At 40.7% G+C, this 27,023-nt stretch overlaps 1 protein-coding gene across 1 annotated transcript in view; it reads left to right on the forward strand.

Annotated features, from left to right (window-relative positions):
• RASGEF1B (RasGEF domain family member 1B) overlaps positions 1-19,360 on the forward strand; it is a 35,771-nt gene extending 16,411 nt beyond the window's left edge. The window contains exons 5-14 of the mRNA XM_079773582.1: positions 2,816-3,028; positions 3,493-3,567; positions 4,931-5,026; positions 5,143-5,245; positions 6,254-6,333; positions 7,361-7,456; positions 12,387-12,482; positions 12,943-13,066; positions 14,221-14,293; positions 18,128-19,360. Of these exons, the coding sequence (XP_079629708.1) occupies positions 2,816-3,028; positions 3,493-3,567; positions 4,931-5,026; positions 5,143-5,245; positions 6,254-6,333; positions 7,361-7,456; positions 12,387-12,482; positions 12,943-13,066; positions 14,221-14,293; positions 18,128-18,152 (981 nt within the window). The 3' untranslated portion in view covers positions 18,153-19,360. The remainder of the gene's footprint in view (positions 1-2,815; positions 3,029-3,492; positions 3,568-4,930; positions 5,027-5,142; positions 5,246-6,253; positions 6,334-7,360; positions 7,457-12,386; positions 12,483-12,942; positions 13,067-14,220; positions 14,294-18,127) is intronic.
• Positions 19,361-27,023: the final 7,663 nt, after the last annotated feature.

Raw genomic sequence — 27,023 nt, forward strand, 5'->3', positions numbered from 1 at the left:
GACTTGTTTCTTATTCAATTACTGGAATAGGAAAAGAATATTTCCCTCCACAGAAAAATTATTTCCCTCCACTGGAAGGAGCGTGGGCTGGGGTTGGGACTTGTTGCTTCTTGCCTGGGACTTTACAGATTTTTTTGGCAGTCAATGAATCCAGGTGTGCCCCATATATACTTTAGTCAGATTTTTTTTTAATCTGCTAGGACAGTTCCACATAATTTGGCTTAATATGTTTCCCCCTTGGGGGTTTGCCCAAAATAAAGTGGTTTATTAAGACTTGCCTGCAAGAAACATGAAATGAAACTAATGAGTGAATTGCATGACAAATGACTATCGTGGGTAGAATGCAGTTTTCTCTTTCTTAAGGAGCTGGTCGTTATTCTATCTTTATTTGCCAGGTAATTACTGTAACTGGCATTTGAAGTTATAAAAAAGAATAAATACATATTTAGCAATTCATGACTCAGTAAGGAAGCATGCTTAACAACACAAAGCTTAGTTTCTTAAGGAATCAAATGGCAAAAGGAAACTTTTAAAAAGGTCATGCACATATATATGTGCTTTCTGTCTCTCAATATCTCTCTCCTACTCACACATGCACACACACACATAGAGAAAGAGACTAGTTCTTTGTTACTTAAATAGCTTTCTCTCCCATACGCTATTGTATATGTTTTCCCCTTATGCTTTGTTGTTTTTGCTCATTAGCTGAATCCCTGGCTGTACATTCCACTACCTCTTCCCTAAGAAAGCATTCCCTAAAGTGTAGAGTAAGAATCTTTCACCAGGTATTCTAGTGGAGCATGGGTTCCCACACTTTGCTGAATATCAGAATCACCGAGGGAGCATGTATTATGACATTTGAAACAGAAGACTGAAGAAATCATTTTAAGTTCATAAACTTTTGTTGTAACTCAATTTTGAAAGAAGAGGCAAGGGAATAGGGAAGAGGGGTTTTATTTATTTATTTTTTATTGAGGTGTAATTGCCATACAACATTATATTAGTTTCAGGTATACAACATAATGATTTAATATTAGTCTGTACTGTGAAATGATCACCACAGTAAGTCTGTCCAATATTCAGAATCATCACCATACATAGTTACAACATTTTTTGTGTGTGATAACTTTCCAAGATCTACTCTCTTAGCAACTTTCAAATATGCGAAACAAGATTATTAATTATAGTCACCATGCTATACATTATATCCCCAGGACTTATTTATTTTATAACTGGAAGTTGATACCTTTTGACCCTCCTCTCATTTTGTGCTCCCTTCCTAACCCCTCAGCCTCCCAATGCAAGATTTGAAATAGCTCTTAACTCAGCCTTGAACTGCTTTGAATTTCAAAGAAAAATGTTTTCTGTGTGTAACAAGCATGATAGATAGATAGATAGGTAGATAGATAGACAGACAGATAGATAGATGGCATCTTCAAAACTGGTCATCTTAATGCTGTGGAGAAGATAGATTTTCAAAGGTTCAATTTTTTTAAAACACTTAGGCATTTCATTAGTGATTTTAGGGTGGTCTTGAATGTTGAGAGAAAAACGGGTCATCTAATGGACAGTTTAAAGAACTTAGTGGAATATATACCAGATAAGTTGAGAAGAAGAAAAAAAGGGGGGTCTGTGTAGGCCTTTTTGCCTTGACTATGTGAGAACTGATCATTTCCAGATGTGGTTTTCCTTGGCTTTAGTATGCAAATATCTATTCATTTGAGTTTTTGTAATATGCTCTGGTAACCAGATTACCTCTGTAAAATAATATGGTTCTTACACTTGTAGGTAAGATGCCATTTAATTTTCAGATAACTAATCTCAAGAAATGATTTTGTGGCAAACCTTTAGAAAGGAGCTGATTAGGCAGTGGAATGTAAACAGGCCCTCTCTGTCCGGCAGTTCACTGGGACTCCCCTGTTGGAGCTGTCAGCCTAAGGACCATGCTGGCATTGAACTGGCCAGAGTGCCGTGCTCTGATACAGCCTCATAACTTCTCAGGAAGGATGATTGTTTGTTTGGCAATTTGGGGCTAGAAAAGGAAGATTGACATTTATTGATTCTATATGCATTGCTTTAAAAACCAGTTTCTCTTAAGTGTTGTGGCCGTAGCAAATGCAGTAGCGAACAGGTGGCAGATGGTAGTAGCATCACGGGGAGCATTGCCATGTGAAAGAGTTAGGTTGTGAACTTGAGCGCTGACTCCTGAGTACAAAAGAAATGGACATGAGTCAAGTGGAAGTCAGGTAGATATATGAATATCCACTGCTTCTTAGTGTCACCCACGTTATGTGTGGAAGCCAGGAAGGTGGTTGAGGGGTGAGTGGGAAGTATTGGTGTATTTCTGTCAAGTAGCTGTTCATGCCTTTGACTAATGAGATTGGAAATGTTAGGAGTGGGGAAATCACGGGGGTGGCTTGAAATAAGAAGTGTTAGGAAAAGGATGCTCTGACTTGATCCAAGTATTTTAACACACCAAAATTAAACCAGTACATTCCTATGCAACCCAGAGAACATTTAGTTATACATGGCGCTTAGTACACTGGATTTCTTCTATAGGTAATCTCAAACGTCACTGTAGTGTTTCCTTGGTCCAGTCTCCTCTCAAGAGCAGCCCAATTAAAGAACTAAATCTTACCAGCCTGAAAAGATAGCCCTTATGTATTTGTCTCTTTTAAACTGTTAGAGTTTGGCTGGATTCTCCCGTAACTGCTCTGGGCCAAGAAATCATTTCAGTATATAGTCTGTGAGTGTGCATAGTGGTGAAACAGACGTGCAGAGCGAGGACGTAACCAGTTGCTTCTTCCCTTGGCAGACATATAGGAAGAACGTCCAGCAGATGATCCAATGTCTAATCCGCAAGCTTGCTGCCCTCAGCCAGTACGAGGAAGTCCTGGCAAAAATCAGCTCCACATCTACAGACCGGCTCACAGTTATCAGGACCAAGCCACAGTCCATACAAAGGGACATCATCACCGTCTGCAGTGACCCTTACACGCTGGCCCAGCAGCTGACTCACATAGAGCTGGTAAGGTTATTGTCATCCTGCTCTCCGTGGCCACATGCTTGGTTTGCTGTGGCAACCAGTGTGTGTGTCAGCAGCGATGTCACAGGAGAGGTTAGAACGGTCCAAATGGAAACTAAACTATGAAATAGCTGGAATGGGTTTTGTTTAGACGTTTGAATATGAATGTTTCTGGTATTCTGGGAATTCACTTTAAAATAAATACTCAGTAAAGACTGAAAGAGCAAAGAGTTTATTGACCTTCCTCCTCTTGCCCCTCTAATTAATTTTCCTGTAACTTGTTCAGCCTTTTGCTATCTAGTGTAGCATTGACTCAAGCAGAAAATGGCCTCTTGCTTAGGGTTAAAGGCTCATTTTACAAGCTGCATAAAAAAATGGGGGTAGTGCCAAAAGTCAATAGATAGTTGAAAGTCCATTTCTTCTAATTTTTTTTTTAATCCTGTTGACCTGCTGGGTTTGTGTTCCAGGAAAGGCTCAATTACATCGGACCAGAAGAATTTGTTCAGGCATTTGTGCAGAAGGACCCTTTGGACAATGACAAGGTAATCAGTCCACCCAGAGGTCAGCCCTGAAATCGGAAATGGAATCCCTTAGCTTGTGGTAGTGGGTAGAGGAGACAGAAATTGGAACTATTTTGTTTGAGGTTTTAAAATCGAAAGTTTTACTTAGTTAGCCTTGTCTAATTCATTGCAGTTTTCTTGAGTCAGGTGTCCAAGTGCCATTACAGCATTCTTACCCTATCACCAACTTTGAGCCTCTTCTTGCTCCTTGTTGGGAAGTTTAATAAGCAAGTGGATGCATGCATTTGTGGTGATGAAGTTAGGAGATAACCAGAGTAATGGTTTTAGCGGATTAAGTGAGAAAGAAAATACAAGAAAATACTCTGCTCATGATCAACAATCGCAGGGGCAGGAAAGACAGGATGCACATCCAGGCTGCTGAGCAAGGGTGTTTACTGCTTGGCCTCTTGCTTCAAGGTGAATCCCTCAGGAATGGTTTATTGCCTGAGTGAAACCCACATGTAAGGAAAACCACACTGGGCATGGACTGTAAACTCAGTATACACATAAGGAGTTTTTCCCCAGTGACCTCCAGAAACATTTCACATTTTTAGGCAAAGTCTGGATCACCAGCTAATGACACTCTCCTTTGGGAGTCTGGGCAACAGCTGTTTTCCTGCCTTAGAATAGTTTCCTGCATTACAGGAAGTGAAGATTAGGTTTTGCAATCAATAGAAGGCTAGTGGACTTTTTTGGGTATTTGTTTCTTTTGGGAGGAAGGACAGAGGGGTGTAATTAACCTGTACAAGCTTGGCTTTGAACTCCGAGATGAGCTTACCTCCTTTGGTTTTTGAACACTATGTTTGTTACTCACCCTCCTAAGGACCATGATGGTGTAGCCTTCCATTTATCTACCTCGAAAGATACTCAGTTTCTTGCTACATCATGCTCCAAAATTTTGTCCTAGACTTAGGTTTTAGAAAAAATTGGCTAGTCTCTGGCACTCTCAGCTTCTCCTGGCTGTGTTGGTAGCAATTGATATTCACACCCCATGCATCAGGCAAGATGGTCTTAGAACACAGCCAAACCCTTCTTTTGACTTGTGTTTTGGAGGACAGCTCCCACCCAGAGTAACTTGGTTTCTTGGAAGGGAAGGGCACCATAAAGAATGCATCCGCGTACATTTCTAACCTTAGGGGTTTCGCTGGACTATATATACTGAGATTCCGATATGTCTATAAAGATAGTCAAGAATGTTAGTGTCTGTCTTTCTCCATCTCTTTATCTCTCTTTTCCCATAAAGCTTTCCTAATCCATAAACTGAGAATAAAGTCTCACATATGACAAAAATTAGTGCCTCTTTTTTCCCCACTCCAATGCATCTGCTCATTTCTCTTTCCTTTAGAGTTGCTACAGTGAACGGAAGAAAACACGGAATTTGGAGGCTTACGTGGAATGGTTTAATCGCCTCAGCTACTTGGTTGCAACGGAAATCTGCATGGTGAGAAAATGAATTTTCTCTGTCTCCTGGCTCTCTGTATTATTTTTCCATAATTATTTTACATCTGTGGGGCCTGCATGTTGGATAACTTGCCTCATTTTGCTTTTCCTATACAGCCTGTGAAGAAGAAGCACCGGGCAAGGATGATTGAGTACTTCATTGACGTCGCTCGGGAGTGTTTTAACATCGGCAACTTTAATTCCTTAATGGCAATAATCTGTGAGTGTTTTCTGGAAGATACATGTCCTTTTTTCAATTCTTTGTAAATCTTTATTTTTGGAAGTATTACATATGTCCCTTTTTCCCCCTCCATTGCCCTCTCCCACCTTCTTTATTTTTATAGGTCCTGTGAAATGTATCCACTGAAAATTTGCAAATAATACAGTTTAATGAAAACTGTACTCTCTAATACTGAATTGTTTCAGAGTGTTCAGAATGCTTTAAATATCCAAATTGATACAAGTATGAATAATCTTTAATAAGTACACTAGAATTCATGGAATACATTTAGTCACTTTATCCTCATCGGAATATTTACCTATAAAAGCTTATAAGTGAGATATTTGAGCTGGGGGAAGGAAGGCTTACTCTTGCACAAATTTCGTGCATCGGGCCTCTACTGATAGGTCCACGGTCTAGGTAATAGATGATGACTTAATTTTAAGTATATAAGAATTCATGGAATATGTTCAGTATTTATTTTTCCTCCTATACCATTAGGAAAATGTTAAGACAAGCCATATCATGGGAGAAAATATTTATCATATTTATAGTTGCAAAGAACTTGTGTCTAGAATCTATAAAGAACCCTACAAATCAATAGACAAATAACCCAGTAAAAAAAGTGCAAAATATTTGAACAGACACTTCACAAAGAAGACATACTAGTGGATAATAAGTATATGAAAAGGTGCTCCATCCACATCATTCGTCATCAGAGAAATACAAATTAAAATCACAGTGAAGTACCACTTCACATACTGGAATGACTAACGTTCAAAAGATTGGTTGCATCAAATATTGGTGAGGAAGTGGAACTCATGGAACTCTCAGACATTCTTGGTGGGAGTGTGAAATGGTATTACTACTTTGAAAAACTGTTTGGCAGGAATTTATAACGTTTAACTTATACTTGGTAGTGAACACCTTTTCAGAGTATAAGTTAGAATGGCTTTTCTTACGTCTCTCTTTCTACTTTCTCTCCCCCTCCCCATTTTAAATGCGAAGCCGGCATGAATATGAGCCCAGTGTCTCGACTAAAGAAAACTTGGGCCAAAGTGAAGACTGCGAAGTTTGACGTTCTTGAGGTATGTGTAGCTGGTATTTCGCTCCTAAGTAACATTTTATACCTGGAAAGTGGAATTCCTCTGTGTGATCTTGCCTTTTGATCAGATAGTTCTACACAGAAGAAAACCCACCTTACAGACCCAAGGGGAGGAAAGGAAGTAGAATCGGAGGAGGGGGATAATCAGCTTGTAGACTAGACCTTTCATAGAGAGGACCGAAGAAATGGTGACCTGTCAGTCACGTCCCATTGTATGCCAGGATGGAATTTGGATCCAAAACAGTCTGGAGTTCTACTTCAGAGTGTGTCTGCTAACTTAATTTATTCACAGTGTCCCAAAGGAGGAGTTCCCCATCCCCACAGAAATATTCATTCTCCATCCTTCCAACGAATTTAGCTAACCTGTGAAAAAGCCCTTTCCATATAGTTCTCAGGATAGTAAGACTTACTCATATCATTATTGCTTTGGCATATTGGTGCTTTGCATGCACTATTTTTGTAGACATTAATAAAGTATTTTTCCCCCAACTTGGGGATTAACATTGGGTTTGTTACATTTTCTTTATTCATATTGTATAATAAACTTCCTTCTTGAAAGGTCGTATGCCTCAATTATTTGTGAATGGTTTGTTACTTACAACAAAGCACAAGTTCACGCTGAAGCGTTGGGTCACTGTATGATGGCTAACCATCAACTGACACATTAACCTTCAAATGAAACTGGGAAATGGTTTCTCATGTTGGTGTTTGACTCTTTGTTATCAGTTTGAAGTCTAATCTCAGCAGTTCACCTGGAAAGAATTTGGTCTGGGTTTAACATTATCGAAGCTGACGTAGCGCTTGTATAAATACACCAAACCTCGGGAAAGAAAACCTTTGTGTTCTTATGTGTTTCATGCCTATGTGTGTGTATAAGAGAGGAAAATGACATTCTTAATGAGTTCCCTAGTTATTTTGGATTTTTTTGTGTAGAGTTAGAAAGGATGACCTCATAAATTTTCTGCAGGTGAGAAGTAAGTAGCTCACACTCTTCTCTCTCTTGTCCATAGCATCAGATGGACCCTTCCAGTAATTTCTATAATTATCGAACGGCTCTTCGTGGGGCAGCGCAAAGGTCCTTAACTGCTCACAGTAGCAGAGAGAAGGTATGTGTTTACAGGCATTCTGGTCATGGTAGAGTTGCCATGTATTGCACTGAAACGCAATGTGAACTGTTAGGCTGGGCTGCTTTTACCTGTTCAAATCTAAGAAAGCTGATACGCTGTGGAAATTGTATCGCTCGCCGCATAGGGAAGGGGAGTGCTAAAGGAAAGTTGGACTGCGGAAAGGGAAAGAGTAACTTGGTGTAGAACTTTGCAAATGTATATCACCGTGTTATTATTGCGTACTTAAATGATTATTTTATAATGTGTCTTAGTTGCATTTCAAGCAATACATTAAGTCATATGTTAAGATGATTTATAGTGTTAGAGAGTAATTTGATTGAATGGGAAATACATGTTAAAGCTCTGCCCAAGGTAGCTCACTTACTGTAACCTTTTAAAAGAGTCGGCTTACCTCCCACGGTTAAGTCATTTATTTTCAGAAAGTAGGTTAGTGGCTGTAGCATTAGGCTTGCTATTACTCATTGGATATGTGGGTGGCAGAAAAAGTACAGAATGATGTTTGAGAAATTAATGATTGTTACTGTATCTACCCTGCCCTTAAACAGTGGGCTGCTATCCTGGGTCCATCAGACTCTTCACTCTGAGGGTCCTTCCTTGGCACATTTCAGGGTTGTATCTCCTTTCCTGGGAAGGATAAGCTGGTTGGACATTTGGATATCATGTTATCTGAGGAGTAGAGACCTGCTTGTGGGAAAGGGCTGATGAAGGCTGCTTGACAAAAGTTATTTTCTGTATAGATTCTGTCTGTCTCTTACTTTAAACTATATCTTCAACTAATAGAAGAAAATAAAGGTAAAAAATAGTTCAGGGCTTTCCCCCAGAAAGCTTCAGCCTCTGTGATCTAAAATAAAAACAAATACAAAAATAACTCCCTATTTTAAGAAGGCTAAATTGAGTCTCAACAAAATCTGAAATAGCAGTTCTGATCATGTTGGAGAGGTTTTATAAATGCATTAACTTTTCTTTAAATAAATAAATCAGGTCAGAGGAAGGATGAAGCAGAGTTCACTTTCTCTAAATTAGCCCCATGGAGTTCACCAGCTTTTCAGTTTTACCTGCCCAAATCCCCATACTCCTGTGACTAGATTGAGAAGAGATCTAATCAGAAGCTTTTCAAGCTTTCGAAAATGAGCACGTGCCTGGGAATATCCCAGCATCCTGAAGCGTGAGGATGTGTTGGAGGCTGTCCACAGCTTCTCACTTTCCTCTGAGCTTCTGCGTGTCTGCACGGCCTCACCGAGGGCTTGGTGGGCTCCACCTCAGGGAGGCGGCCACAGAATCAGCTCTCTTAGCAGGGAGCTGTGGTAGTGGCCAGAATAATTTTCATTAAATATTATACTTGTGAGCCTCTAATAGCTTTTTCTAGGGAAAAAACACCTCCACCAAAGTATTTACCTTTTACATAATTTAATAAATGCTTAGTTTTGTTGTTTTTTTAAAACCAATTCTGTGTGAGCATGTGAATTGTATTCTCTAGTTCATAAAACAAATGAAATCACCACCATTAACAAACACGCTGTTTCTCTTGCACAATTGGTCTCAAAGGCTGTGAATATAAACATTTCTAGATAAAATCCATCTTTTATTCAAGAGACTTGGGATTCTTTTTCTTTTTTGAAGTGAGGGTGAACTCTCTTATGCCATTTTAAAACCTTCCTGGCCACATGATTAGAGTACTAGAATCTTTAGTATTCTTTCAGATCTTGAGTTTATGCGGCCAAAGGCATATCTAACACCGCATTATGGAAGAAATCAAATCTGTCTTTTATACAGGGGCCTTCAATGGCCTTCCGGTTTGTTTTTGTTGTGTTTTTCCTATGGGAACATGTGTCTCCATGTTTTGAACCATTCTTGATTTGCTTGCATGTTTATAACTCCTTTTGTCATTCTCCTTGTGTTCCTGGGAACTTGTTCGTGCTCATCAGCCTTCATTTCTAGGTGTGGAGTTGATTATGCCTTTAAGGTGTAATGGCTGGATCTCTTAATGGAGCACATTTTGAGAGGGAATTGGAAGACATTATTTTTTGAGACGTTCTCCCATGAAAGACATCATTGGCAAAACCTCCTAGAAAGCAGACTTTTGCTCACTCCTGTTAGTAACCCATGCATTCACCTTAGCTCAGGGAAATTCAACGTCCTTGGACTCTCCTGGTTTTTCCTGTGTTGGATTTAGATAGGGACGAGAGAGCTGAAGGGAACTATCCATGAGTGAATGAGAAGTTGAAGAAGCCTTTTTCTTGCAGATGGGCCTAAGGAACAGAGCAGGGAAGTATCTTAAGGAAGATTACTCATATTTCTACTGGAGGCCCAATGCATGAAATTCATGTGCGTGGGGGAGGTCCCTTAGCCTGGCCTGCACCCTCTCAGTCCGGGAGCCCTCGCTCCTTACCGCCTGCCTGCTTGCTGCTCCTTACCGCTCAGCTCACTGCTCCTTAGTGCTGCCGCAGAGTCAGGAGAGGCTCCCGCCACCGCCACTGCGCTCGCCAGCCATGAGCCCGGCTTCTGGCTGAGTAGCACTCCCCCTGTGGGAGCACACTGACCACCAGGGGGCAGCTCCTGCATTGAGCATCTGCCCCCTGGTGGTCAGTGCGCATCATAGCGACCGGTCGTTCTGGTCGTTTAGGCTTTTATTATATAGATTTTCTGGAAGAGTGATTCAGTCAGTAGTGGAGCATCATACGGGCACCATGAATGCAAAAACTACATAAGGTATAGTCTTGGCCACCCAACAAGAGGCACATGACATGAACTTATGAAAAGTTTAACTATCACTATGAGACATAAATTATCAGCACCCCCTGGCTCTCACGGCCCAGTACTGCAGAATAGAGCACAGAAATAGAGTTCTTGCTCAAAAGCGTTACACTATGTAAGTATTGCACCTCAGTTATAATAGTGCTTCATTTCCCGACAGCTGCCTTATGATGATGTATTCTTACTATCTTTTAAGTGCATCAGTAATGTACCTGTCCCTTTGTATGGGGCCCATTGGTTTTTGGGACTGCTTCAGTTAAGTCAAACCTGTATTATTTAATTTAATCCTCACCACAACTCAAGGAGGTAGTTGCTGCTGTTTTCATTTTAAGGTGAGGACACTAGGCATTCTTAGTATGTTAGGCAAACGTTTTCCATTAAGGAGCAGATCATAAATATTTTAGGCTTTGTGAGCTGTACCTTTTCTGTGGCAGCTACTCAACTCTGACATAGTAGCACAAAAGCAGGCACAAACGTGTGGATGAATGAGCGTGGCTGTTCTCCAGTAAAGCTCTATGGCTACTGTAATTGGAATTTCGTATCATTTTCATGCTCATGAAATATTATTCATTTGATGTTTTTCCAGCCATTTAAAACTGTAAACCATGTGGCACTTAGGCTATCCCCAAACAGGTGGTGGGCTGGGGCCGGGCCACGGGCCACAGTGGCCAGACCCCTGCCTCATGTTGCCAGTAAATTGTGGAGCCAGATTTTAAACTGATGTTTGGCAGAGTCCCAAGTCCATTGCTTGCTAGTCACAAGTGGTCTTTCCAAGAAATGAGGTTCAGCTGTGCTTTTATCATTGGTACTGCGCCTGCTGAATTCTAAAATTAACAGAAACAGTAACATTTGAAAGAAGAGGAGGATCTTTAATAATTCACTTTAAGAGATTTCCACCACAGACCATAGCAAATGATTAAAAGTGTACTCAAAGAGGCTGTCAGGACCGAGATTCACTTTGCAACAGTGAATTTTCAGAGATCAATGAAACAAAAAATAATCAAAGTTGTGTAACGACTTTAGGGGAAAATCTGAATTGCTCTCTAGAAGTGGAAATGGATATTTAATATGTTGGGGTATGAGCCGAAATGTATGTTTCGCAGACCTCCCATTTATTTAGTATAGGTGTATCTCATGAGTCATAAGCTTAGGGAAACTTAAAAAACTGGCTCTTGGGTAAACAACGTAGGCCCACAATTGGTGTGTGGAGCACTGTTTGCATCGTAGCAACTTTAGAATCTTTAAAATCATGTTGGCATTTGAGGGAAAGTGGAAGTTACTGTGCCCGAGCTTTGTTCTTCCTTCATTAGGGGCGTAATAGGATTTAGGGCACTCTTAGAGATAATTATTACTTTAAGTTCGTTAATTAAATACCACTCATCAAACTAAACATGAGAGGCAGGCAAGCCTTACTAAAGAAGGCTCGGTGTTTTTTAAGTAACCATTAATTTTAATGTGCACATTTATATTCCTCCTTCACTTGGGCTCATCTCACAACATACTGTGTAAAGTACTTCTTCGGTGATTTCCCGGGAAAGCAGGTGCGAACTTGTTCTGTCATCCGATGGCCAGGTTTACTCAGTAGGAAGTTCGTATTAACTAATACCTGAAACCCGGAGTGCTCACATCACCTTGAGCCATGTCTTCTGGAGTAAAATGAAGTGTTCATCTGAAAAAATCCATCTAAAATGTAGAATCTAAATGATGTAACAGTTAAGATTCTAGCAGGAAGATAGGTCATACCTCTTGAAATCTTGGTACCTGCAATGACAGGTATTCTATTAATAATTTGCTAAGTGAAAAGCAAGTTATTTTAGATCTTTTTTTCTTTGATTATAGTTAGAATGGTCAGATGTTGTTATATACTATTGCATTGAGAAAAATAGGAAAACGGGGGGAATAACATGAAGCCTTCCGCTTTCCAGTGCTACTCGTCTTTACTGTGGTTTGGTTATTAAGAGCATTTGTGTCTTCAGCAAAATTATGTAAGTAAGGAAACTGCTGTCATGGGAGGTAGACAAAACACTGTATCTTAATTCACCCCAGCCTTTTACGTAATCCAGAGTTAATGTTCATTAATTTCTTGTATTGTTTGAAGAGAGGCGAAAGGTTTATTTGCCCAAAACAAACCAGAATCTCTTTTTGTTTTCTTTAGATTGTGATACCATTCTTCAGTCTTTTAATCAAAGATATTTACTTCCTCAACGAGGGCTGTGCCAACCGCCTTCCAAATGGCCACGTTAACTTTGAAGTAAGTGTACAAATCTGAGCAGAGAGAGGGCAGACTTCTCCAGCCAGGCAGCCGAAGCTGATTCTGAAGTTCTAAACATTGAATAAATGGTAACCTATAGCAGGGGAGGGAAACATTCAGCCCTCAGGCCTTATAAGACCTGAAAAATCATTTTGTTTGGCCCTACCAAGGCATTAGGGGTGAGTTAATTAAATGTTTGACCATATATGGCAGGCTGATTTTTAAGTTGATAATTTTGTATGGCCCAGGAATGATATTATACATATCCAAATGACCCTTGGCAGAAAAAAAGTTTCCCCATCCCTGAATACCTAGCAGATACCTAGACCTAATTTTTATTAAATTAAGAAAATGATGTAGTCCAGAAGATTAGAAGCCAGAGAAAAACATTAAATGGAATTGGCTCTTCGGAGCTTATGCTTTGTGATGACTGCTTTTAAATTCTTTGATTCTTTTCTAGAAATTTTGGGAACTGGCCAAACAAGTGAGTGAATTCATGACGTGGAAACAAGTGGAATGTCCGTTTGAGAGGGACCGGAAGATCTTGCAGTATCTGCTCACAGTACCAGTCTTCAGTGAAGACTGTGAGTAAGCCATTCAGCTGAGCTGCCATCCATGTCCCCAGATCCTACTGTTGGGAAATTAGTGTATAAATGCTGGTGCCTGGATCTTCATATAGTATGAGGCCTGTCTTCTGACGTATTCAGTCTTTAAAAAAGCACAGAAAACCATAGAATTATCCCTAACATATTTTCCACACACTCACTTAATATTCAACCATAAAGAGTATGTTTCTGGGTTTAAACTTCTTTCTAATATTAGATCTGCAGAGGTTTGGGCACCAATGGAGAGTTTCCAAAGGATTTTTTCCTCCCTTGTTTGGGCTTGCTTCAGTGAAGAAATATGTTTTGTGATATATTAATATTTAAGTTAATTTGAGTAAAAAAAAAAATAATCCATTGCTACCCCCTGCTGTTTGAAAAAGTAGTGGAAAGTCTTTAGGGAATTTGAGGCAGATATAAAGTGATTGAAGATATACAGAAAAAATTGGCCAAAAGAGAGCTAAGGTTTATAAAAGACTTGCGGATTTATTCTATTGATTTTTTTAGATCCTAATATTACAGAAATCAATAGCACCTATTTACTGATAATATCCTATGGTAGATGCATAGTGTTCATGATAATGTCTGAAGAACATTTTGAATGAATATTATCACTCCAGAGGGGACTTGATCATTTTAAACCTCTACATAAGATTGATAACAAGCTTTTAAATCTTTGATTAAAGATGCTTTTTTATTTAAAAATAAAAAATATATATTAGGAGGATGGAAAATTAGCCTTGAAAATCAGGCTTATTACCTGTTTTTTTAAAAAGATGAAGGCTACCAGGAGTAGATCCTCCTCCCATCCCCTTTGTAAAGAACATAAATGTGAGTGTATGATAGCACACATGGCTTGTATTTGTAAGCCTATTGTTTGGCCTCATAAATTGTCTCATAGTTAAGTTCCACTTTGGCCCAGAGGCCCTTCAGTTTTTGTTGAGATGGTCAGTCCGAGGCAAAGTGATGTTCTGTGTTCTTAATAAAACTATGACCATTCTTAGTCACAACTGGTGTGCTGAGGAATGTGTTTGCTAGAGCGTTTGGCTCAGGTTGAACAGGGGATGGGTGGTGGTGGATAATCTATTAGGAGAAGGCTCCAATGTTAATGCGTTCTTACTTTTGATTGATTGTAGCTCTGTACTTGGCTTCCTATGAGAGTGAAGGACCTGAAAATCATATAGAGAAAGACAGATGGAAGTCTTTAAGGTGGGTCTCATTGCTTCTTATTGCTGCACATAGTTAAAGGAGATGTCGCCTGACCTGAAGAAAGCCGCATGCTTTCTGCAGGAAGTTCCTGCCTGTGTGTTCCAAGTGCTGTGTGTATTGCTTCCTGTTAACTGATTTTTTGTGGCTTAAAATCCTCATTGCCCTCATTCAGTTTTATTGTCTTTCTTTTTTATATTGGCAGATGTGCACGGTGTCTTTGTTTTTCTTTCTATCTCCCATTATTTTACGGAATGAGGAACTGAAATTACCCCTTGGTGTGGTAAAAAGAACAGTGACTCATTGTCTTTGTCTGAAAGATTGGAAAGATAAGAAGTTCAGACTATCTTTCTGAATAGTTCTTACACTATTTTATTAGACCTGAGATAAGAGAGACCTAAATGCCAGTTGGTTCAGTAAATTTGAGTGGGTCACATACCAACTGGATCTTGGTCCCCACTTTGGTTTGAGAGAGAGAGATAAAGTTGGGATTTTAAACATAATCCAACATCTTTTCAAGTTTAAAAATTGTGTTAATCTATTAGTATTTTCTAATAAATGTAGTTTCGAACAAAACTAGGATAGGTAAGTTTATATTTTAACCATTTGAGATACTTTAATAGGCAATAGCTCCCTAGCTGGTTTGACTCAGCAGATAGAGCATCAGCCTGTGGACCAAAGGGTCCCGGGCTCAATTCTGGTCAGGGGCACGTACCTTGGTTGCAAGCTCCTCCCCGGGCTGGGCCCTGGTCAAGGCTCGTGCAGGAGGCAACCAATCGATGTGTTTCTCTCACATTGATGTTTCTCTCTCTGTCTTTCCCTCTCTTTTCCACTCTCCCTAAAAATCAATGAAAAAAATATCCTTGGGTGAGGATTAACAACAACAACAACAATAATAGGCAATAGCATCCCAGGATATCCTATATAATAAAAGCCTAATATGCTAAGTGTCCGGTCATCTATTCAACCAATCAAAGCGTAATATGCTAATGATATGCTAAGGCCGTTCAACCGCTCCCTATGACATGCACTGACTACCAGGAGGCAGACAGTCGACCGGTCAACCAGTTGCTATGATGTGCACTGACCACCAGGGGCCGAAGCTCTGACTGGTAGGTTAGCTTGCTGCTGGGGTCTGGCTGATTGGGACTGAGAGAGACTGGCCAGACACACCTGGAGCCCTCCCGTAGTTCCTCCCCAGCTGGCCAACCTCCCGCGTCCCTCCCCGGCCCTGATCATGCACCAGTGGGGTCCCTCAGCCTGGCCTGCACCCTCTCACAATCCGGGATCCCTCGGGGGATGTCAGAGAGCCAGTTTCAGCCGAATCCCATGGGCCAGGCCAAGGAACCCCACTGGTGCACAAATTCATGCACCGGGCCTCTAGTAATAATATAATCAAAGTTGCAATATTTGTTTTTCTTTTAAGACACTCTGGGAATGTGTACCTTTTTATACCAGGGTTGACAAGCACATTCTTTTTTCTTCCTACAGTCATTTGGGAGCCTTCATTAAATGATGTTGGACTAGGTTTCATGAAACAGGACAAATCTAAGATGTATTTGGTTTGTGCAATTTTGTTTGTTTCAGTGGACAATTTAGGCCTTCCTTGTACTTCTCAATGAGAAGGCTGAGGTACATTGGCACTGGACTTACTATACTTAGAACAAATTGGGGTGAAGGTAGAGGACTGGGGATACTTTTTTCCCCCAGACACAGACATGAAGACGGTATGGCCAATACCTAGAATCATGGTAATGTACAGCTTGCTGGGCTGATGCCTGGTTCTACTTTTATGAAGTTTTGTGCCTGCTAATGGCACATTTACTGAAAATCAGTTATTACTTTGTGCTGGTATTAAATGATATTACCTACACTCTTAAATATCATTCATGTGAAAAACATGATCTTCAGAGTACACATCTAGCTGGATAAAAGATTTGGGAATTCCTTTTTTAAATTATTCTTTTTAGATAAAATTTGCCTTCCATATTTCTCTTTTTAATCCTCCTTTCTGTTTTTTAAAAACATTAAGTTGGTATAACCCCTGAGTACAACTTAGTTATTGTTACTTTTCTTACAGATTTAAAAAAAATTGTTATGCATCTGAGTTCACTATACATAAATGATACCTGCATTACCTATGAAATCCAAACATACTAAAATAATCCAAACGTACCACATACTTGTCTAGTTGTTATTCTCTTGGATTGTTATTCTTTTATGCCATATTCTTATTGAGTATAGTTCACCGTGATCATTTGCAAAGCCACATATGTTAAGTGGATACTAAGACTAATTAATCTACCTGAAAACTTGTATTCATATTGGCTTTGAAGGCAGTAAGGTTTGTCAGTAAAACGGTTGATAGTGGAAGCTAAAGACTGAATTGTGTAATTTCTTCCCATATTTGTATGTACTCTACACACAGTACAGAACAACAGTTAACATTTGATTGGTTGACATGTGACTCTAAAATTTAGTAGAGAATTTAGAAATGTGAAGTGAACGAGAGGTTGCACTGTACTAGCGTACATTCATCCACCATTGTACCCAGCTCAGAAGTGCTCAGTAATGCTTCTGAAAGAAGTGGCACACATAGAATAAATGGCATCTGAGGGAATATGTATATAAACCCAGTAGAGCTGTATTATTGGTATAAAAGACTAGTTTTCATGTTAAAATGGTTTGTAAGGAACCTTGAAGAACCAACGCTTCTTTGTGTCTGGGTTTAAGGCATGAACTCTGCCTCTTCCCCATCCTGTCCAATTTTAAGGCCCCGCTGTCACGCCTCCCACTCCCTGCCCCATCTCTCTCCTAAGCCCATGCACGCTAAGGCTGTCTTCCTCTCCTGTCCAGACCCCGTGCTGTTTTGCAGTGCATGTCCTTCTTTTTCCTACTTAGTAAGCCCCGTAAGGGCAGCGCAGGGTCTTCCCTGAGGTTGGACACACCCCTGCAGTGTTGAGGACTGAGATCAGTCCCTGCAGGTGTTGGCCGGGGCATAGCACCCACAGAGAGGATGAAGAAAAGAAAGTAGGTTGGGATCATTTGCAAAGCCACGTATGTTAAGTGGATACTAAGACGAACTACTCTACCTGAAAACTTGTATTTACATTGGCTTTGAAGGCAGTAAGATATTTTTAAATAGACACTTTTCCTGCTGGCCCGAGAGCCATTCACTCAGACACTTAAGTTTAGCAGTGACAATGACAAAAACACCTCTGAGGGCAAACACCTCTCTTGTCACTTGCCATTTAAAAGCCCTGATGGGCATGGAATGTGAGGATGTTTATGTTTCCTAAATTAACCCATCGGTGATAAGACCAGTACATATCTAAAAGCTTTTTATCATTAATGACATTTTTGTTGTTGTTGTTGTTTAATATATTTTTATTGATTTCAGAGAGGAAGGGAGAGGGAAAGAGAGATAGAAACATCCATGATGAAAGAGAATCATTGATCGGCTGCCGCCTGCATACCCCACACTGTGAATCGAACCGTGACCTCCTGGTTCATAGGTCGACACTCAACCAGTGAGCCACACTGGCTGAGCTTTGTTTTAATATAAAGCCACTCAAGATATAGACTCATCTATAAACAAAGTTTTTGCCATCTCCATTAATATATAGTTATTTTAAGTGACTAGCAGTTCTCCCCAAAAAATAGGACTACAACACTTAATATTTTTTTCTTCCTTTTTTAAAATCTGTAAAAAAAAAAACCACACACACACAAACTTAAAACACAGGAAAAATGAAACGAGTGTTAGGCAAGGCGTTTAAATCCCATTTCAAATAACCCTGACACACTTGTTCTTACATTGTCTTCTTTATTACTCAGGTCAAGCCTTTTAGGCAGAGTTTAACATGAGATGCTGGCTGCCGCTGCGTCACGCCGTCACTGAGGGGTTGGCCTTCGTTGTCGGGCACCTGGGACTGCAAACAGTCAGGAAGTCCCCGCCAGCCTTGATTTGTAAGGGACCTTGAAGAACAAACTCTCAAGAGCAGACGGGGAACTCGTTCCCCACAGCTGACAGACTGACTCAGATCTCGTGAGACTGAAATGTTCACTGAAGACACTCGAGAAAGAATCCTCTGAGGATCCCAGCTCTGCACATGACTCATCTCCTGGAATTTCCATGTGACTCACAGCTCTGCACCTGGATGGAGCTTTCTTTTGTGTGTGTTTTTATTATTGGTTGAACATTTGCTGCTAATGGGACTTGTCCAGCTGAGTGCTGGCTCTTAGGAAGCCCATGTTTCTTTGTTAACTTAAATGGAGGAGGGAGAGGAAACATCCCTCCCATTCGATCCCAAACTTCAGCTCGGTGAATGGCCAGGAGAGGAAGACTGGTTGAAAGCTGGCTGTGGACTTCGTTTCCCTTAGTGTGTGCTGTGTTGTGAATTCCTCTCCTCCCTCTTCCGACAAGGTTTTGAGTTGGCTGCTGGTTAGCAAACTCCTTTTTACCCACATAAGTTATTTAATATAATAATGAAGCTCAACACTGTGGTAGGAAAATAGCCACTAGAAAAAAGAAAAAGCAGAGTTTGTCATTGGACGGCTTAACGTTCTAGAAGGAGTTTTTGTTTCCTTTACCCCTCTGAGCTGTTTACAGCTGACCACTGTGTTGGACAGATGTATTTTTCAGTAGTTTTTTTTTGTTACTTAGTTTTCCATGACTCATTTTTTTTTCTCTTGTAAATTTAAATTATCTGACTTTAAGGGTCTTGGAAAAACCCAGGCCTAATTACAACTTAATTTTTTTTAACAGACCGTTATTTTTCATTGCCTTTCGGAGGCTGTCGGTGACTAAACATGTGAACAAAGAATAAGTTGGAAAGGTTACCACCCCCATGCCACCCTGCCCCCACGACAGCCGTGCACAAAGCAAATGAAAAACATCTCGCTGTTAACTCAAAGGTCAACCTAACTGTGAAAATTGTTCACCTTGTTAAACATCTCAGTAAGTCTGTAGTTGCTCTGCAAAAAGGCATTGTACGTATTTACTCTAGGAGAAGCTATAAGTAGTAAACCATGCTAATGAACAAAACAAAACATCGTGCTCGAAACAGAGATGTATTTGAAAATTTTAATGACGTGGTTTCAGAAAACAGAGCATGTGTGTGTGCTGCACGCCATCTCAGCAGACCTGCCCTGCCCTGTCTCCACGTTCTCCCTGTAGAATCATCAATATAGTTCACACTCTGCAGCTGGACTGGTGGCGTCTTTTCTTCTATGGGTGGGCTGTTGGGTGAGGGTGGGCTGTCATTGCAGAAGTGCAGCGCAAGTGACCCTCTAAAAATGTGTGTGTCCTTAGGAAGTGGCCTTTGGGAGTATGTGTGTGGACACTGAATTGATGAAAAGGGATCATAGTTAGCATTTAATAATCATTACTTTGAGCTGAGGCCTGAGGCACTAAGTGTTTAGCATAGATCATCATCCCCACTTCGTAGGTGCGGAAACAGGCATATTAATAATGATTTGTTCAAGGCCACCAAGCTAATGAGAAGACCAGTGATTTAAACTAAGCCTTCTAATTCTAGAGCCAAGCTTTCCACCCACCGCCAAGCCTTCGTAAACCTCAACATAACTTTCAAACTTGCAGATAACCTGTGGATCTTCTTTTCATGCAGATTTGGATTCTATAGGTCTGGAGTGAGGTTCAGGGGGTGCTGATGCTGCGGTCCTGGAATCGGCTTAGAGTAGCAAGACACCCCCGAAAGCTGCCTCCTTTCCCCCTGCATTGCTTGTCCCTGAACTTTGTGGCCCTGTAGTTGTTGTTGGGACAGCAGTGATGTTTAACTTGCAACCATCTACGTCAGGAATCAGCAAGCAGTGGGCTACTGGCCAAATATGCCCCTTTTCTACAGCCTACAAGGTAACAGTGGTTGAAAAAAAAAAAAAAAGAAAATACTGCATAATACATGAAAATTATATGAAGCTCAGATTTCAGTGTCCATAAATAAAGTTTTATTGGAACACCGCCACACTCATTTGTTTATGTGTTTTCTTGTGGCTGCTCTCGGCTACAGAGCCTTGTAGCTGAAGCAGAGACTGGATGGCCAGCCCGCAAAGCCTCAAATATTTACTCTCTGACCCTTTAAAGGAAGTTTGCTGACTCCTGACCTAAGTGGTTCTTTTGAGCATTACAATAAGTCTGCAAAAATGCTATCAGGTCTCTATTATAGCATTAGATATATAAATGTGGCTATGGGAAAAATTTCCTAAAGTACTATTAGGCCTAAAACGTGATTCTGAGGCCATTTAATCAATGAGTTTCACAGAGTTCCCATTCACACACATAGCCTCTTGTGTGTGTGGTTTTTTTTTGTTCGTTTTATTTTAAATTTTTATTGATTTCAGAGAGGAAGGGAAAAGGAGAGATAGAAACACCAATGATGAGAGAGAATAATTGATCAACCACGTCCCACATGCCCCCCATGGGTATAAAGCCTACAACTGGGTGTGTGCCCTGACCATGAATTGAACCTGGACTTCCTGGTTCATAGGTCACCATTCAACCACTGAGCCACACCAGCCAGGCAAGCCTCTTGTTTTAATGTCCGTATAAGCCAGAGATTTAGACCATGCATTAACTTGTCTGTGGAAATCATTTACTCTCCTCTTAGTGCTGCGTGAGGATTTGGACTCCCAGCGGATAACTGGTGCATTTATAATTCATGTAGCTGGCTGGAAGCCTGGGTAAACACGGCATGAGTGGCAGCAGGCAGTGTCAGTCGGGAGACTGCCATTCAGGATGTGTCCTGTCCAGGCACGCCAGGCATTGCTAAGCAGCAGGCTTTGGGCTGAGGCCTGAGGGCGCCTCAGAACATGCTGGGTTCAGTAGAGAAGTAAGAGTGCACCTTTCACTCTTCGAAGTGTCCCTTGTTTAGCAGGACACGGGTACCCCAGGGGTGGCCATTCATCCAACAAAGAACAAAGACAGTCATCAGAGATGGGTTGTCTTGCCTGGGTCTTTGAAGGTTTTCAGCTTTGCCTCTCCACCTGGCCTGGCGCTGGCGCTGGCACCCCTGTCCGTGTCCTCACTTCTCTGGTACTGCTGGCTCACTTTCACATCTTAAACCCCTGTCCATAAGCCTCTGTGCTTAGAATCTCAAGGAAGCACAGCTCCCATCAGAAGCTGAGGTGCTGAACTATATAGGAGTGTTGAACTGTGGATTGTTGACATTCTCTACCTTCTGCTCGGGTGCATTTTGTTGACCCCGTGGCCTCTCTCAGCCAAAGACAGTGCCTACCTCGATTCCCAACACGTCTTACTATTCTGAAGGAGAAGGAACACTGGAATAGAAAGCAGGGTGAGGCTAACTTTCTTTTGGAGCTAAGGGTTCAAAGAGATTCCTAGATTGGGTTTCTAGGGAAGATAAATGTGGTTAGGGACCTGGAAACTACTAACCAAATGTATAAATCTTGAAGATATTCTGATGGCAATGCTATTAGCCTTACCCTAAGGCATTTTAAAAGGAAGGGCTTCTGTCAAACTTGGGCTTTTTGAGGTTTAATAGTAAATGAGCACTTTTCTAAGGGGGTACTTGCTTTTTAAAAAAATATATTTTTATTGATTTCAGAGAGGTAGGGAGAGGGAGAGAGAGATAGAAACATCAATGATAGAGAACCATTGATCGGCTGCCTCCTGCACGACCCCTACTGGGGATGGAGCCCGCAACCCGGGCATGTGCCCTTGACCAGAATCAAATCCAGGACCCTTCAGCCCACAGGCCGATGGTCTATCCACTAAGCCAAACCAGCTAGGGCGGGGGGTACTTTCTTGATGATTCAAGCCAAAGTCTTGTTTTCTGACTACAAATGATCAGATAATTGCCTCAAGTCCCTGCTTCATGAAATCAAGATCACATGACTGTTCAATGCTAACAAAAGAGAAGATGGGGTTTGTGACTTATGTATCCAAACCTTATAGGTTAAGGACCATCATTGAAAACTAGCACATAAGGCTGGCTCCATGCATGAAAGACCACTGCCTTAATTCTGTGATAAGAATCCACTCTTAAATGATGCTTTTCCTTTTTCTTTTTTTTACTTAATGCAGTGAGGAAATTCCCAATAGCCAATTCCTTTCTGTTTGCTGGCAGCCTTCCACAGACTTAAATCCCATTTTGCCAGCCTGAAACCCTGCTTCCTTTCTCCAAGCGTCCATCTAATAAGAGAGGAAACATCCCAATGTGTGTGAGTGTTGGACAGTATGAGGCAGCAGTCATAGGATATTGTTAACATACTTAAAGTTCAATGTGCACATAAGCCAACATTTTAGGAATTCTAAAAAAAAATGATTTGTAGAGATCATAATGTTGGGAACTAAGGAGGAAGAAGGGACTGATATTTCTCAGAATAAACAAGAGAATCCAGCAGGTACTCCTTGAAGGGTGCCAAACCAGTGGGTTTTCTACTGTGAAACAAAGTTTGCTTTCTTTCCCTCCTCCCACCTACGCTGCCCGGAGAAAATTGAAGTTATGGTGAAATCATCTTTCTCTGGGTGAATCATTGTGGGAAAGTAAGTTCAGCAGAATGTGTTGTCAATTTGGCTGAGACCTCCAGTGTGGCGGCCCGTGGGCAGTGTTAACTTTGTCACAATGCAATTATGAATCCTTCTAAGTGCAAGTGAGCCGTGCGGGGAGTGAATGTGGGCTCACTAGGTATATATTGAATCCATGAGCCAGTCTGTTACCAGTCTGGTTATTGGAGACACAGGGTTTTGGTTTATTTAGATTGAATAAATATCAAATGTCCCCCAAAGATATCTGGTATTTGGAAATTATGGATGGCACTATCCCCACAGATCAGCAAAGGAAATCTGAGGCCCTGGTTTTATATTGTTATTAATTAGGTTGGTTACACTCCCAATAATTATTAGTATTAGTGCTTTTTAGTTACATGTTTATTAGTACTGATAATCATGACAAGAAATCTATCTTCTAAGATAATATAAAAATCCATCATTTAAAAAACAACAACTGGGACCAATATTGTTTAAGGTCATCGGATAAGTCTGACATTCACCCTATGAGATTACTAGATGTGGAATGAGAACTAAGGGCTAAACCTCACTCCCCCCAGATTTCTGAGGCTTTGGGGCCACATCCCCACCCTTTTCACCTGTGTCCTCATCCGCAAGTAATGGGTCTGGACTAAGTGATGTGGAATGTCCGTCAAAGTGTCTGTGGTTTGGGAAAGCACTTTCTCAGTTTGAGGGACTGGAAGGTGAATTAGCAAGTAAATACAGCATCCGGTATTTGTACTTCCAACCTTTTCTTCTTCCTGCCTGGCTCTTTTATGTTTAATTTCATGGTGTTTGAAGAGGGAAGGGATAAGAGGCTAATTGCTACGAGATAGGCGACAAAGGAGTGATAAAGGCTCATAACTCACCCCTCCAGTTGCACCTCATGCTACATAACAAGATAGAGTTCTTTTTTTGTTTGTTTAAAATATGATTTTTATTGATTTCAGAGAGGGGGAGGGAGAGGGAGAGAGAAATAGAAACATTGATGAGAGAAACATCAATCACCTGCCTCCTGCATGACCCCTGCTGGGGATTGAGCCTGAAAACTGAGCATGTGCCCTGACAGGGAATTGAACTGGTGACCTCCTGGTGCATGGGACAATGCTCAACCAACTAAGTTACACTGGCTAGGCTTCATTTGTTTCATTTTGAATGGACACTGAACTCATGCCTATCAATGTGCAGGCCAATGAACATTGCTTTTTCCTTGGCAAAGGAACAGGTAAAAGTTACTGTCAATTTTATTCTGTTTATGTTGGTATTTACAAGATGTTTTAGGGATTAAAAGAAAATTTTGAAAAAATATAGCTGGAAATCATATAGCTCAACTCTGAATTGCATTTCTGGCAGACAAATTATTTCTTGGCTATAAAAATAGTCCAACCACTTTTTTGCTCCTTAAAGCTGATCTTGAGAAGGAAACAGTGACTTTCATTGACCTCTGGAGTGGAATACTGCAGATGACCTTGTTCAGCAGCACAAATAAAAACCAGTACAGATTGATTTGACAGATTAGAGATGGATCACCTTGGGATGGGTGGGTCAAGAATCTGACTGGACAATAATTCTCCAGCTCCTTTCAGTAAGATTTTAATCTAGAACCACTAAATGGAAGTACTCATTCAGAATAATCATATACAGAGAAAAGCAACATCAACTGAAAAGCAAATATACACAGTATTAAAAATAGAGATGGCACCTATGTTCTTTTAGCAAAATCTTTTGTCTCAGAATTTCTATAGAGTCAAAAATCTATTTTTACCTGCAACTTTATATGAAGCAGACAAAATGATCTACAAAGGAGCAAATAATGTATTTGTGGAATAAAAAATGTAGTGGAAAAGCAATATCACTAGACTAGTCTCAATTTATGGACATTGGTGAGTCATTTATGTCTCTGGAGTTCAGTTCTCTCTTTGGTAAAATGGGAGACAGCTAAGCTTAGTTTCCACAGATATTGTAACAATCCAGTGAGGTCATGCAAGTGAACATGTTCCTGTAAAGCATAAAATGCTGCACACATATGAAGTGTGATATATGTTATTTTGCAGTTATTCTAGGGTCAATGATTTCACTTTTGTGGTTTAATTTATCTTATTGTTGAAAGTATTACAGACATCTCCTTTTCCCCCCCATTGACCCCTCCACCACACACCTGCCCTCCCACCCTCAGGCCTTCACCACACTATTGTCTGTGTCCATGGGTTATACATATATGCATATAAGTTTTTTGGTTGATCTCTTCCCAACCCTCACCCCCCCCACCCCACCTTCCTTCTGAGATTCATCCGTTTGTTCCATGCTTCTATGTCTTTGTATCTATTTTGTTCATCAGTTTGTTTTTTTCATTAGATTCCACATATGAGTGAGATCATGTGATAGTTAGTGATAGATCATGAGTGAGATCAATCTTTATAGCAACCAAGGATTGCTACCCAGACCAAAACCCAGAAAACACCTCTTGTGTAAGGCCAGTTGTATGATTTCAAAGGTACTAGATTAAGAAAGCATAGTTTCCAAAGACTACAAAAATAACTTTGGTGTGTAATTACTCTTGTTTACATAGATAAAATCACATATAAAGTGCCAGTTCATACCTACTCATTGGTAAATGAGTCAATATTTGGCTTAAAAGACCAAGACTCAGATAAGTGATGATCAGAATCCCCATCTGCCTTTTATCAACTTTCATCCCTTGAACTGGAGCAGAGACCTCCTCGGACGGCTGCCCAGACAGTGGCCAGCTACTTTATTTGACACACCTGTTAGAGGAAGCCTTGAAAGTGCATGCTCCATCCCGGGGAGGGACCACATATGCTCCCTGATCCAGGAAGAGCTCTGCAAATGAGAGAAGATCGAAGGAAGGAAAAGACCAAGGAACTCAGAAGAGAAGAAAAATGTAGAGGGATGTGTAAAGAAAGCATTCGCCAAGCAGGAGAGTTTCAGAAGAGGTGTGACATTAGCAGTGTCAGAGCTTCTGAAATACTCAAACTCATTTTGAATCTAATAAGACCACAGTGAAGCTAGAAAATATGCTCTCTTGGGAAATTACAAATAGATAGTAGGTAAGTGAGGTAAGAGAATAAAACTAAAAAAACTAGGAGAATTCTTTTCAGTGACAGGAACTTACTGAACTAACTCCATAAAATAAATTATATAAACCCCTGGACAGTAGGCATCACTAGCCCCTCTCTACCTATCAAAACAAAACAAACAAGGCCATGGCGCAGGGCATTGAGGAGCTGGCTGGAGTGCTCACTCTGCCAGTCAGTTCAGAATTAGACAAAAAAATAAGGATAACCCAAAGGGTTCTTAGGTACCCTCCAAAAGACTCAAGAATTGTAAAATGCTTTCTTTTCTTTAAGGTATTCTCGTGGCTTAGAAATAAATGCAGCCCTGCTGTGATGACCAGGAACAAAAGAGAAAGGAGGTGAGGGTACAGGGCTATTACCAAAAACTTTTACTAATAGAATTTCCTGTGTTCAGAGAGTTCAGAATATGGTGCAAACTGTTTTTGGTCTTTCTTTCTTGAGTTATTTTTTCGGTCCATACTCTGTCGAGATGGAACAACCCTGAAGGGAATTTTACTCTGTCCTTATCCAGGTGTAGGCTGTTGGGCCTTTAATTCCTAGACACTTTCTCCTTCATTAACTTATTGGTTCTAGCGGAGATGGAAAGAATGAAGGAAGATAGTTCTGGTACTGCTAAGATTGGCTACTTCTTTCCACACAATTCCCAGGTGCTATTGTGTCTAGAGGGCTTCTCTTTTCTTTGCTTAACAAAGAGTTCTATCAATTATCCTTGCTTGGAGCAGGTCTGGGTCCTGGGAGGTGGGTGGTCACCGGGCCCACCCACACCTGCAGAAGATTGGGGGATGAAGAGCAGAAACTCAGCTCTGGCAGTAACAGACAGTGCTGTTCCCACGATGGGGGTAAGTTCCTAGCTCCCATCCTACCGCCTCACCGTGTGCTGTACCCTCACTTCTCTCTCCAAATCAAAACATCCGTTTCTTCAGGGTCTCTTGACCTTAGCTAGCAAGTCAAAGGCTAAAATTTGTTCATTAATTTGTGCTATTACATGACTGACTGAGAATTATTTCATGCTAGCTTTCTAGGGCATAGAAGATAGTGAAATTTAAAAATTTTAGGCAGCAAGAGAAGACATGTGGTGAAGGAGACCTTGTAAAGCCATAAAATATGAGAG

This window comes from Cnephaeus nilssonii (assembly GCF_951640355.1).
Source record: "Cnephaeus nilssonii genome assembly, chromosome: 1".
NCBI lineage: Eukaryota > Metazoa > Chordata > Mammalia > Chiroptera > Vespertilionidae > Cnephaeus > Cnephaeus nilssonii.